Below are 13,124 nucleotides of genomic sequence, written 5' to 3'. Positions count from 1 at the left end.
TTTCTTTCTTGCCTGCCTCTCTCTCTCTCTCTCTCTCTCTTTTTGTCTTCGTCCGTCGCGTCCGGCGTTCTTCGATACGCCATAGTTCCAAAGTCGCGCGACGATCCACGAGTTCCGTTCGGTTGGCATACGGGCACGGAAGGAGCGCAGCGACGAGACTCGGCAAAGTGACGCGTCGGAATTTCCAGAGCGTGGCGATCGAAGGTTTTGACCGTCGTCCGGATCGAAACTCGACGAGGTCGAATCGCGACGCGGCGATCCTTTCGAACCAATTGGTCGTCGTCGTCGTCGTCGTCGTCGTCGTTCGTTCTCCGCGCGCACGATACCACCGCGTGCGATGAGTCACGTCTTCGCGTTTCGCTCGTTTTGCTCGCATCGCGTCACCTCTCGCGGCCATAGCTTCGCTGCGTTTTCCCTCGCATGATCGACGCATCGAGCCTCGAACCTTCGTTCGATATCATTTTGTCCGGCGTTGGATCGCGAGCGCGTGCGCTTTCTTTTCCAGAACCGGTATGACTGCGACGCGGAAGGCCGCGTTCCAACAACGACGCTGATCGAACGTCGCGAGATCGGCTCCGAGATGAACCCGTCGATCGGACTGTTGACCGTGGCAGTGCTGGCGATCGGTACCGCGATCGCCGGCTTGAATCCAGGGGGGGCCGATTGCGGCGAGCAACGCTGCTCCACCGTCGAGTATTGCAGCCCCTACGACAAACGTTGCAAACCGTGCTCCTCCATCTGCGACGCCACGGGTCGCAACTATCAGCAAAACGAGTGCATCAAAGATTGTCAAGGTGAGCGAAATTCTCGTCGTTCCGTCGGAGAGGTCGGTTTTCTCGGCTTTTTCGGTCGATCGGCCGAGCGAGCCGAGGATACCGAGCATCGACGTTTCCAGATCGATCGAAAGAAAAGCCAGGTAGCGGCGGGCCGAGCGTTTCCGAGCGTCGTGCACCTGAACCCGAAGGGGGTTCGAGTCCGTTGACTTTACACCTGACCACACCGTCCCTCCGTCCACTTCCCACACACGCGACCGTGCACGATGACTCATCCTACCGACCTCCTATTCGCCTGCCAGCCTGCCTGCCTGCCTGCCTGCCTGCCTACCTTCTTTTCTTTCCTCGCTCTTGCTTCCTCTCGGCTCCTTTCGCCCGCCTATCTCCTTCTCCTTCTCCGTCTTGCCGTTAGTCGCCTCTCGTCTCGCTTCCAACCGAACGGAACAACGTTCCCTTCCCCGGCCAAAGCCAACCGTCGTCGAACCTTTCCCTTGGAAAATATCGCTCTGCGGCGCGTAACTTTTCATCCTTTGCCTTTCCATTTCAGAATACCTGCACGACAAACGATACGTTCTTCTCGAGCAGTACGAGGATTTACGAGGTAAGTAGACGATGGGTGGCGTCGTCCTAGTCGCGACTAAAGAAGGAAAAGAGAAAACGAACGTTGACGATCCGCAGGGGAGATGCAGCGATTGTGGATACTGGCGGCGATATCCATCGCGGTAGCCTTTGTGTCTCTCGTATCGAGCCTGTACCTGTACGCGCAAAAGTGTCCACGATGGGAGAAGATGCAAACCACCCTGAGACGAGCCATCGCCGGCAAACGAGCAAAGGTGAGCGAGCGAGCGAGTTTTTCCGTCTCGCGATCGAACGAGCGCGTCGCGTCGACCGCACCGACCGATATCTTGCTTCTCAGGGAACGTCGAACGGCAACGGCGGCGACAACGACAACGACAACAACAACGATCGCGGTAAATCGACGCTTCGAGACGCGGAATCGGGCACGTCCAGGCACAACGGATTGAAGCTGACGATGCCGACGATAAGCGCGAGCGTGGCTCCTTCCCGATACATGGAAAACGAAAGCGGACGCGGTGGGAACGGTAGCGGAAGCGCGAGCGGAAGCGGCAGCGCCAATGGAAGCGGAACCGGTAACGCCACGCCGAACACCACCACCACTTCGTTGTCGAGAAGGCATCCCAGCGAGGACACCACTCTCGATTACGCTTACGACAATCCGGCTATGACGCCCAGCCCGGAAACCGTTCAGCACAGAACGAAGCGCGAGAGCTCGTTTTAAAAACGGGATATCCGATCGACTCGTCACACTGTACATAGGTTAATTCTAAGCATCGTACTTGATCGCGCTCGTCCGCGCGAGAACGCGCGCGACCTTCCGCGGATCCTTATCAGCCATTCCGTCCACGAAAGGCCTTTGGAGCGAAGTTCGCCCGATCAACGGTAACGGGGTCGAGCTTCGCATAGGTCAGCGACGGCGCGTAACCCGCCGACCGATCGATGGAGAAGCGCGCGGCTCCACGCTCAATTCGAATGCTCAACCGTCGAGTTTTACGCTCGCGTGCCTCTTTTTCACGATCGCGCTCTTCTCTCTCTCTCTCTCTCTCTCTCTCTCTTCTCTTCTCCTCCTGCGATATCGACGGCGAGACCCGAGACACAGGCAGAGAGAGAGAGAGAGAGAGAGAGAGAAATCGTTTACGTTCGGCCGTTTGCGCGAACCTCGCTGATCTTAGGTTAACGAGTCGTACGACAGCGATTCGAATCGTCGCGATCTTTCTTCGTCCAGCGTTCGTCCGTTGTTCCTCGTCGTGAACGATCACCGTACTGGTGACCGTCGACGACCAGGAATCCGATGTCTTCCAGCGAACGAAACGTCGCGGTTGCTCGAGCCGCGCGAACATAAGTAACACGAGGAACGAGAAGGAACAGTCTGTCGCTCGTTCGCAAGTATTCGTAGTTTTAAGACGTTTTTCGTTTTATCGACCCGGTAGTTTGCGTCGAAGTAAGCAATAAATTCAATAACGCACGACGTTCCCGTTTTGCGCGTTCCTTTCGTCCCTGTGCGTTTCCGCACGGGCAGGATATCGGACCGGAGATGGGAATAGGAAGGGGTCAGGTTAGAAAAGAAAAGAAAAGAACGCAACGTTCTTGCGTCGATGTAGAAATCATCGTGTATGTTGGAACGAGGTTGGCGACTGGAAAGATCTAGCGGCGCGTTAGGCGGAAATTTGCTCGAACCGGAGAGAGTCGCCGACGACCGGTTTCGATCGATCGCCGACGAACGACGGCGAGGCGGACACGAGCTCCGGCGTGATCGGCGTACCGGGCGTCGTCGGGTGAGACGAGTGCCTGGCCATCACCAGCTCTCTCGTGTTCTTCTCCGGTTTGATCAGCACCACGTAGACCTTCGGGAGAAACAGGCAGAGCAGCTGGACCAGTCCGTTCAGCGACAGCGACAACGCCAGAGTGATTACCCTGACGACGTTGCTCGTGGAGGCCAAGTAGAGGGGCACGAACGCCAGCCACAGCACGATCGTCGCGTAATTGGCGAACGCGATGCGTCGGGTCTCGTTGAATCCCTCCGGGCACTTTCTCGTCTTGATCGCGTAGAACGTGGACGCGACGGTCAACAGGAACGGGTAGATCAAACCGATCACGTAGGAGCCGTCTTCGGAGCCCCGACACACTCTTACGTTCGCGTCCCTGCTGGGATACGAGCGCTGGATCGCCGGTGGTTCCTTGAGCAGCCAGCCGACGTCGAACGCGATCTCCACCAGAACGAGAATCGACGCGATCGTCAGCTGAGATCTCGGGCTGGTGAACCTGTGGACACGCGTGGAATTCGCGTTACCAACCGGTTATGGTCGCGCGTTACCATCGAAATTTACCGTCGTTTGCGGGGACTGCGACCGGGATCGTTGAATATCCTGTGAATTCGATTGATCTTGGTGGAGAGCGCGGCGTAGCAGACGGTGTAGCAGAATCCGATGCCGAATCGCACCACGGCGCAACTTTCCACGCTGGGCTTGGACACCACGGCGAACGTCATCGAGAAGCAGCCGAACGCGCCGACCAGCAACAGAAACGACAGCTCTCGACCGGACGCTTTGATCATCGGTGTATGCCGATAGATCCAAAACACCGAGCAGACGAACGCGGTCAGTGCCATACCTGCGAACGGAACGCGATCCCGTCAACGTGTTCGTTCTTCGATCGTCGGCGATAGGCCGGGGACCGACGGAGATTACCGGAAACGGCTACCGTCATCGCGACGATCGCCCACGGATTCGAATAGTCGACGAACTGTTCGGGGATAGGTTCGCAGCCAGACCCGTTCCTCGTCGGAATCGTTCCCGGCTCGCACTCTTCGCATCTCAGCTCGTCCACCTTGTATCGATAGAAACCGCAGCTTTGACACCTCCAGCAGCACGGGTCCTCTTTGCTTCTCACCATGATTCGATTCGAGCCGCACGGCCGGGAACACGACGACGTCGGAAAATCGCCGGGCCGTTCGTCTCGAAACCACAACTTGTCCCGATCCAGCCGCAACACCGCTTGCCCGTTTTCGTTCACTGCGTGCAATCCCGTACGCGTCTTTCCGTTTATTCGTCTCTTTCATCCTCTCTCTCTCTCTCTCTCTCTCCCTCTGATTCTACTCGTGGTTTCACGAAGAAAAGAGAGAGAAAGAGAGAGAGAGAGAGAGAGAGAGGAAGAGAGACAGATAGTAGATAGTCTTACGCGTGTAGTTGCCGATGACCGCCCAGTGATAGAAACCGTTTGCCTTGCGCTGATAATTCAGGATGGAGTATCTCGGAGGTCCGTCGACCGCATCCACGAATTCGAATGCGTTGCCAGCTTCGTCTGAAATTTTAGCTCGTACGGAACTTTACGTTTAGCCGTGTACGGCTCGCCCTCCCATCTCCGAAGATAGAACTACTTTTCATATTGTAATAAACGATGTGTATACTGTAGGGCGTACAGCCCGCGAATACCATATAATAATTATAATTATAACGATGATAATAATAATAATAATAATAATAATAATAATAAAAAGAAGAAGAAAAAGAAGAAGAACGATAATCTTACCTTTGAAAGACACGTTGGTTAGGTATTCGAAGAACGCGTCCATGTTGGGTGGACGCATCTCGTCGCAAAGTCCGATCGAACCTTGGCCGCAAACCTCCGTTCGCATGTTGTGAAGAGCGTGAGCCACCGCGTACACAGCGTCTCGAACGAAATGCAGAAATCTGCGCTGCTTGTAGCCGGTGCTTCGCTCGATCCTTAATCTCGGATCTTGGCAGTCGACGTGCCGCTAGAAAACGTTCGAACGGCACCTCTCCGTCTCTCTGTCTCTCTCTGTCTAGTTTACCTCCGTCTCGTTTAACCGGTCGATACAAAGACTTACCCCGCCGGAAGTGGCAGCGATCGTCGTTGCCTCTAACTCGTCGTCGGTGCAGTTGTGATAGGTTCGCCAAAACTCTCGGAACCAAGGATTGCTGCGCTCGTGGTCGAGCGTCAACCCCGTAAAGTAATCGTCGAAGCCGGAGAGCGGCGCGTACAGCGGTTGAACCGCGAGAGCACCCTCCAACACCGCGGTTTCTCGTGTCTCCACGTCGCGATTATCCGGCCACGAGTCGCTGCCCAGCCAAACGAATCGCGAGCCGACGCCGACGCGTCTCGCCGCCTCCAGCACCCGCAGAGTGGTCGACTTTTCCGCGAACAACACCACCACTGCGAGATTCCGTCGTATGTGTACGTCGTACTCGGACGGTCTTTCGATCTCCGCCTCGCTACATCGCTCTCGTCTCGACTCGACTTACGAGATACGTACCTCGCACGTCCGTCTTCTCGGCGATCGTGCGCACCACGTTGTCGTAATCGTCGTCGGTGAAACGATCTTCGCTGATCCGATGCGGCGCGCTGAAGCATATGGAGTACTCCGAGGCGAAGGAAGCCAGCGTCTCGTATCCGTGGTCTCCGTACTCCGAGTCCGTGTAAACGACCGACACGTACGACCATTCGAACCGGCTTGCGTCGGAAACGTCGTCGAACGGATTAATCGGACGAATCGAGGTAAGTCGAACGGAGGAGGAGGAGGTGCGTGGATGCCGGACTCACCGAAGAACTTCCAGCATCGCTCGCGCCTGGTTCACGTCGCTCGGAACCGTGCGGAAAAACCGTGGAAATCTCTCCTTGCTGCTGAGAAACGGCGACGTGGCCATGTACGAGATCTGCGGCACCGGGAACAGAGCCAGCACCGACGCTACCTGCGAACCGTCGGATCTCGAGTGGCTGGAACGCGCGCGTTCTCGTCGACGGCCGATGCTACCAACCTGGATGGTGACGGAGCTCGATTGAGCGCCGAGCACCGCGACCACGCGTTCCAACTCCCCGTTCAAGAACTTTGCCACGCTGCGATCCGCGCATCGGTATCCCTCCTCGACGGACCGGTTCTCGCGCGCCATGAAACCTACGAACATCGACGCTGTCGAGTGATCGGCCGCGAGATCGCGCGCTCGCTTACCCTTACCCTTCACGAAGTAGAACGCTTGCTCCAGAGCGTAGATCGGGTGATCGCAGGTGTCGAACGCCAACGCGCCGAGTCGCACGCCCGGAAGTATCCGCGGATTCTCGTTGATACGTTCGATCGTGTACAGCATCGCTTCCAACGGTTGAACGCCGTCTTCCCCCTGCGAACAAACGTTCGAACCGGGTGACACCAGGCGGTCCGCGATTCTCGCCCTCGTATCTCACCTGTATCTCGCCGCAACTCTTGCCGTTGTTCCCTTTACGATGCACGGGAAACAGGCCTCCCAGCAGCAGCTCGCCCGTCACGTTCGCGTACCGCGTCCGACCGTTGCCGATAGTCGGGCGCGGAGAACGTTCGACGGAATTGGACAGAACGACGGCGAACAGACTGGTCGTGCATAGCACGCGAATCGTCACCGCCATCGCCATCGCCATCGCCATCGCCATCGTCACCGTCGTCTCGTTATCGCGCGTCTTATCACCGTGTTTTCGCTGTCACCGTCGGCCGTCGGAGAATCAGCCAGCGAGGCGAGCGAGCAGCCTGCGTGCGACGAACGCGATCCGACGAACGAAAGCATCTGACCGGCAGGATGTACGCCGGTGGATGTAGGGAGTGGCCGATCGCGGCGAGAACGCGAGGTCGTTGCGGAAAAACGGAAATCGATCGCGGGTCGCAGGCGGGAAAACAACGACACGCGAGAGAAGGTAAACGGAATCGGGCGGGTAAACAGAGAAGAACAGCGGGCGGACAGCAATTTCGTTAAATGCGTTGCCGTCTCGTCGTGGCTGGGCCGCGTACTCGGCGGCACACGAGCACGAGCACGAGCACGAGCACGAGGAAGAGGGAGAGAAGAGGAAGTTAGCATAGGTAACGGAGGAAGCGGAGTGGGAACGATAACGATGGAATCTCCAATTATTCAATCGTGTCTCCGAGTTGGTCCGTTTAAGCGACGCGCTCCTCGTCCGTTTCCCGACTTAGAAGCGAAGCAGCGACCGTTCTCTTCAGCCACGTGCTTCTCGCTCGATTCTTCGTTCCGTTCTCTTCTTCGCTTCGCAAGTCGCTGTGAAGTCGCGGTGAAATCGCCGCGGAAACGCCGAGATCCACGCGAAAGAAGAGGAAAGGAGAGGAAAGGAGAGGAAAGGAAAGAGCCGGCAGCCATGGACGGTAGCGGCGGTTCGACGCGGAGGTCGTTCGATACGATCGATTGTGTGGTGTTTGCCGGAATGTTGGCGATCTCGGTTGTCATCGGCGTATATCAGGCGTATAAGTCGCGAAAGAACGAGGACGCGGTTCGCGAGTACCTGGTGGGCGGGCAAAATATGTCCATCTTCCCTATAACGATGTCGCTGATAGCCAGGTAATAGGAAGAAACGATCCACCATCGATCCTCTTCGTTTCTTCCGATCAATTTTCTTCCGTCTTTTCAGCTACGTATCGGGAATAACGATCCTCGGTCTACCAGCCGAGATGTACGTCTACGGAACGCAGTACTGGTGCGTGATAATCGCCGATTTGTTCGTCTCGTTGACGATGACCATGGTCTATCTACCGGTGTTTTACGGTCTCGGAATCACTTCGTCTTACGAGGTAACGCGGATACCATTGCTCGTCCTCTACGCAACGTCGTTCGCTGATCCTTTTCTTTTAATTTCGCCGATTCGCAGTATCTCAACCTGAGGTTCAACGGCGCCGTTCGACTCATGGGTTCCGTCATGTTTCTCATAAAAATGGTAAGATGGAGCAAGAGCTGTGTGTGTGTGTGTGTGTGTGTGTGCGTGCGTGCGTGCGTGCATACGCGCGTGAGAAAGGAAGGACGAATTAAAGCGAAACGTTTGGCGTTTCGTTGCAGTTGCTGTATATCCCCCTCGTGATATACGTTCCCGCGGTGGCGTTCAATCAAGTCACTGGAATAAACCTGCACGCGATCGCGGTGCTAGTCTGCGTTGTTTGCATATTTTATACCACTTTGGTAAGGACGAGGATCGTGCCATTTAATCGCCAACGACGAACCGACTCGAGAGAGAAACGTGTGTTTTTCAGGGTGGCTTGAAAGCGGTTGTTTGGACCGACGCGATTCAGACGATCGTCATGTTTGGCGGAGTGATAGCCATTGCGATAATCGGCACGAATCAAGTAGGCGGATTCGAACAAGTTTGGAGGAGAAATCGCGACACCGACCGAATCGAATTTTTCGAGTAAGCAATTCACTTGTCTCTATCGTACGACTGCTCCTTCCTTTTGCTCTTCCTATCGTCCGATCGACAGTATGAACTTGGATCCAACAACGAGACACACCTTCTGGACCGTGGTCGTCGGTAACTACTTCAACTGGTTGGCCAGCTGTTCCGTGAATCAATCGATGGTGCAACGATGCTTGGCCATGTCCAACTTGAAGAGGGCCAACGCGTGAGTCGTCTCTATCCTTTTTCTCCCCCCCCGACCACCCGATATATTCCTATCTCGTGTTCGCTGAGATCCGTAATCTTCCCTTCTTTAGAACGATCGCGATCATGGCGATCGGTATAATTAGCATCGTTTCGCTGAGCTGCTACACCGGCATCGTCATCTTTGCGGCGTTCTACGATTGCGACCCTATCCAGACCAAGGTACAGGATCCAACTCTGCCCCTTCTTGCTTCTTCTACCAAATACAGCGAAACGAATTCACGCGTTACAGCGAATTAAAAAATCGGACCAACTGCTACCGTTTTTCGTGATGGAGATGACCGAGTCGATTCCAGGACTGCCTGGACTATTCGTCGCGGGAGTGTTTAGCGCGGCTCTCAGGTATATTCGCACATATACGTTTGAACGTGTTGAGAAAGCGAGAGAAAAGAAAAGAAAAGAAAAGAGAGAAAGGGAAGAGGAAGAGAAGCGCGAGATCGTCGTCTCTGTTTACTTTTAGCACCATGTCGACCGGATTGAACTCCATGTCTGGCGTCATCTACGAGGACATGATAAAACCGTGGCTGCGAATATCTCTATCGGAAGTAGCGGCCAGTCGAGTGATGAAGCTGACGGTGCTGTTGATGGGGACCGTTTGCGTGACGCTCGTTTACCTCGTCGAGAAACTCAGCGGACTGATTCAGGTAGGAACGGCGCGCACGATCGACCCGTGCCGCGCTTTCTATTCGTCGCGAGTACACGTGGCTCTATCGCGTTCTCGTTTCGTTGTCAGGCTGCCAAGAGCTTGTCGGGGATCACGGCGGGACCGTTGCTCGGAGTCTTTACGCTGGGCATGTTTTTCCCGCTCGCAAATTCCGCGGTAAGATAAACCTCGAAACGTTTCCTCGAACGTTTGCGCGACATTCCCGTCTTTACCCGAATCGATGACGTCGCAGGGAGCGTTGGTCGGCGGGTTCGTTAGTTTGAACTTGGTCGCTTGGATCTCGTTCGGCACTCAGGCGGCCATCTCCAGTGGAAAGATTCGTTTCCCGACCAAGCCAGTATCCATCGACGGATGTTCGGAATCGCTCAAGAGTCAGGCTACGAATTTTACGCTGGTCGTCGAAACCGCGATCAAGTGAGAAAATAGTGGATTCCTCGGTCGGCCGGCTAACAGCCAGCCGCTTCCCACCATCGAGACTCTCGCGTTCTACCTATTTCCAGGGAACCGCCCTTCTTCCTCTACAGAATGTCGTATCTTTGGTACACGTGGCTCGGCTGTCTAACAGCGATACTCGTCGGACTGCTCGTCTCGTGGATCACGGGGCCAAACAAACGCACGCCGGGCGATGAGAAGCTCTACACGCCCGTTATTCACGGTCTGTTGCGCGATTCGGTCGCGATCGCCGCCAAACGGCAACAGGTACGACCTGGTCGCGTTTCTCGTACCCGATACACCTCGTTTTCTCCGTTTTCTCCGTATTTTCAGGAGGGCGTCGTCACGGAACTCGAGAAAATGGACGGAAGCTGTCGCGCGACCACAGCTTCGAGCAGGATTTAAATGGTTATGGTCGTCGTCGTCGTCGTCGTCGTCGTCGTCGTCGTGCAGCAGGCGCTACGATTTTCGCGATTAAAAAACAGACAAAATAAACGCAAAATAGAGATGTACAGACGCGTGTGTATATATGTATGCATATATATTGTATAAGGTAGAGACAGATATATACGTATATGCACATATAGGCACACAAGCGCGAGCATACGTACACACGTATATTTTTTTGTATTTTCCATTTACAACCTTTGTACAAAGAATAATTACAAGCGTAGAGGGCGTTCGTCGAGATTGGGGTAAAAGGTACGCAAGGAGGAAGCGAAAGGGGAAAGTAGAGAAGGAAAAAAATATGCGGAAGAAGAACACGGCCACGGTTTCTCCTACCATTTCGATCGGAGACTACGGATTCCGTGTCCGTGAACGCCACGATCCCTCTTCTTTCACCAATGGCAACGCTTCGTCGTTTCTCCGTCTGCTTTTTAGATTTCACCGTCGCATCGAGTTTCCTACCGCTCGTCGCGGTGGTAATTCCGCATCGTGTCCCACGGGGCAACACGGGACGACGATCCATTTCGTATCCGGATCTATCGCTCGCCCGACACTCTGCCATCCGACAGACTGCGGTGTCGTAACCGACGATCGCGTTTCCGTGTTTCGCCTCGACTCTGGAAGGCGATCACGGTTTAAGAAGCAAGTGGCGACAAGCCGATGGTTCTAGGATCCTGTTGACCCGGTTGCGCCGGTGGCACGGGTTGAGGGCCGGTCTCTAAATTCTTCAAAAGCTGATTCAACCAGTGTTTCGTGGACGCGTCCTCTTGCAGGCAAGTGGCGAACGTGTTGTCCCTCAGCTGGTCGGGCAAACACTGTCTGAGCGCCAGCAATGCCCTATCGAACGACAACGAGATAGTTAGTTTTCGTTTCGTTGGTTCGTTGATTACGTTCGCCTCCTTACCTTGGATTGTCCGACAGTCTGAGATAACATCTGACCACGTGCTTCAACAGCCTGGCGGAAGGATCTTTGGCCAAGGATAACACCATCTTTCCTAAAATCATGGCAACGTGACTGAATCGATCGTACGTTTGGCAGATGTAGGAAAGACCGCTGTCGTCGAGCAAAATCTTCTGCAGGATGAACGTAGCCACCGTCTTGCTTAATTCGGAGCCGCTTTCCATGATGCGTAAGCAAAGCGGGATGATCTCCGTAGTGAGCAAGAACGTAATCACCTCTTGCTCGTCGGTCTTTACCAAAGCTCCTATCACTCCCAAGCTGGTCAATCGAAGATACTCGAACGGACGGGTCTTGCTGACCGTGTGTAGAAACGGATATAAGAACAGCGGCACGTGAGCCTGCAAAAGGAAATTCCGTCGAGGAACGAAGAGTGCGCGTGTATGTCTTAAGCGTTAGTACGCGCGTGAACTCACCTGCAGAAACGAGGATCTGGTTTCCGGGTGACTGGCAACGCACTGCAACAGAGCCAACGCGTTGCACACTCGATTGCTCTGATACGCGGTTAGAGTGGCCGGATTGATAGCCGGATATATGTTTATTATCTCTTGAAGCAGCGACGCGATCGTTCCGAACGAATGCCAAAGCATCGGAGCCAAATCGGGCACGACCTCCCGTTTCTTGCTAAGTTCCAGCAACGCGTTCTCCCTCGTCTCCGAATTCGACAATTCGATTATCCAGGCGTAAACCTTCTCGCGATCCACCGTCGACTGCATCGCGGCTGGACTTTGCTGCGAACCCATTTTCGTCATCGGACTTTCGGGGCAAAGCTTTCACGGCGCGACCGTTATCGCTGCGATCGATCGATTCCTTCCTTCCCTTATTTACGCCTTCCTCGTCCGGCTACGAACGTATCGTCGCGATCCTAACGAAACACGCACGATGTGCCGTCGATCGACCGGTTTCGTCGCCAATTCGAAGCAAACTTTGAGGTTAGGCGAGACAAACTCGCACGATGCGATCGACCAGAAATTACCGAGCAGCGAAATTTATCGCGCCACGCGTCCGCTCTTTCTCGAATCGATCGCGCGACACACGGACGGCAAACACGTTCGTCTTCCAGAAAACGAGCAAATATTTTCTTCTCGAGACATTCGTCTTCTTTGACACCGAAAAACGATACACCTTCCTACCGCTTGCAGCTACTCCGAGTTAACGACGTACGTTTTTATCGCCATCTATCGAGAACCGGAGAAAGCTTTTGCTCCACCTATCCGTATACGCGCGTATCGACGGTTAATGCGAGCAAGTACACCGCGCTTGCATGCTACATACGCGTTCGCATAGGGCAGCCCGTCGATCAGATGGCGCGCAAACCGATGGCAGAGAGACGATTTGTTCGCGCGACGACAACGTACGACGATCACGTACTCGGCGAAAGATCGCAACAACCAGAAAAATTCCAACAGCCGAACACGGACAATAAACGAAGACGAAAGCGCGCTCGCTTCGTCCATTCCGAGCATCGTGGTCGCGCGGAAATCCGCACCACGACGATTCCAGTCCGATTATCGAGCGTTTTCTCTTTTTCCACGCCCGTTTCTCTAATTCCAAGCGATCTTGTATTCTCCGCTCTCTTTCGATATTCGGGATCGCGCAAACTTTCGATCCATATTTGTCGCGTACGTTCGTAACGAATACGTACGTTGGTATCGGTACGTGACTCGGCGCGTGTTTCCTATCGTTCGAACGTATCGCAGGAAGGAAGAGGAACGATAAACGATTTCGCGAATAGCGTGTCGTACGAGCATAGATAGAGAGGAACGCGTGGTAAGGGATGGTATAACGCGATTGCGGTCGACCGATACTTTGTTGCAACTGTGAAATCGAAACGCGACAAGTCGCAGACGTTTGT

At 54.6% G+C, this 13,124-nt stretch overlaps 4 protein-coding genes across 7 annotated transcripts; 2 read left to right on the top strand and 2 right to left on the bottom strand.

The window, feature by feature from the left end:
* Positions 1–571: 571 nt before the first annotated feature.
* LOC126871235 (protein grindelwald) lies at positions 572–2,077 on the top strand. Its single transcript, XM_050629832.1, has 4 exons — positions 572–794; positions 1,321–1,374; positions 1,452–1,606; positions 1,690–2,077. The coding sequence occupies exons 1-4, from the start codon at positions 581–583 to the stop codon at positions 2,071–2,073; spliced, it is 807 nt and encodes a 268-aa protein (XP_050485789.1). The 5' UTR covers positions 572–580; the 3' UTR covers positions 2,074–2,077.
* A 918-nt stretch (positions 2,078–2,995) lies between these two features.
* LOC126871190 (metabotropic glutamate receptor 6-like) lies at positions 2,996–7,002 on the bottom strand. Of its 3 annotated transcripts, XM_050629696.1 has the most exons (11): positions 6,549–7,002; positions 6,325–6,484; positions 6,128–6,264; positions 5,913–6,061; positions 5,626–5,822; positions 5,200–5,525; positions 4,881–5,106; positions 4,460–4,652; positions 4,040–4,429; positions 3,680–3,962; positions 2,996–3,614 (listed from the first exon to the last, which is right to left on the bottom strand). In XM_050629696.1, the coding sequence occupies exons 1-11, from the start codon at positions 6,768–6,770 to the stop codon at positions 2,997–2,999; spliced, it is 2,901 nt and encodes a 966-aa protein (XP_050485653.1). In that variant the 5' UTR covers positions 6,771–7,002; the 3' UTR covers position 2,996. The 3 variants fall into 3 exon arrangements, with proteins under 3 accessions (XP_050485653.1, XP_050485652.1, XP_050485654.1); XM_050629695.1 differs by having other exon boundaries at positions 5,913–6,264; XM_050629697.1 differs by having other exon boundaries at positions 4,040–4,363; positions 4,530–4,652; positions 5,913–6,264.
* Positions 7,003–7,027: 25 nt separating this feature from the next.
* LOC126871203 (sodium-coupled monocarboxylate transporter 1-like) lies at positions 7,028–10,366 on the top strand. Of its 2 annotated transcripts, none has more exons than XM_050629754.1 (13): positions 7,028–7,681; positions 7,752–7,911; positions 7,989–8,054; positions 8,174–8,293; positions 8,365–8,519; positions 8,590–8,730; positions 8,822–8,930; positions 9,001–9,110; positions 9,229–9,412; positions 9,502–9,588; positions 9,665–9,846; positions 9,933–10,131; positions 10,198–10,366. In XM_050629754.1, the coding sequence occupies exons 1-13, from the start codon at positions 7,224–7,226 to the stop codon at positions 10,267–10,269; spliced, it is 2,043 nt and encodes a 680-aa protein (XP_050485711.1). In that variant the 5' UTR covers positions 7,028–7,223; the 3' UTR covers positions 10,270–10,366. The 2 variants fall into 2 exon arrangements, with proteins under 2 accessions (XP_050485711.1, XP_050485710.1); XM_050629753.1 differs by having other exon boundaries at positions 7,113–7,681; positions 9,957–10,131.
* LOC126871232 (CCR4-NOT transcription complex subunit 9) lies at positions 10,356–12,424 on the bottom strand. The gene is made up of 3 exons (XM_050629827.1): positions 11,686–12,424; positions 11,216–11,610; positions 10,356–11,148 (listed from the first exon to the last, which is right to left on the bottom strand). The coding sequence occupies exons 1-3, from the start codon at positions 12,019–12,021 to the stop codon at positions 10,947–10,949; spliced, it is 933 nt and encodes a 310-aa protein (XP_050485784.1). The 5' UTR covers positions 12,022–12,424; the 3' UTR covers positions 10,356–10,946.
* Between the last annotated feature and the right edge of the window lie 700 nt (positions 12,425–13,124).

Source organism: Bombus huntii, chromosome 11 (assembly GCF_024542735.1).
Source record: "Bombus huntii isolate Logan2020A chromosome 11, iyBomHunt1.1, whole genome shotgun sequence".
NCBI lineage: Eukaryota > Metazoa > Arthropoda > Insecta > Hymenoptera > Apidae > Bombus > Bombus huntii.
Note: the sequence above shows the minus strand (reverse complement) of the source record. Positions and strands in the feature narration are given on the sequence as shown.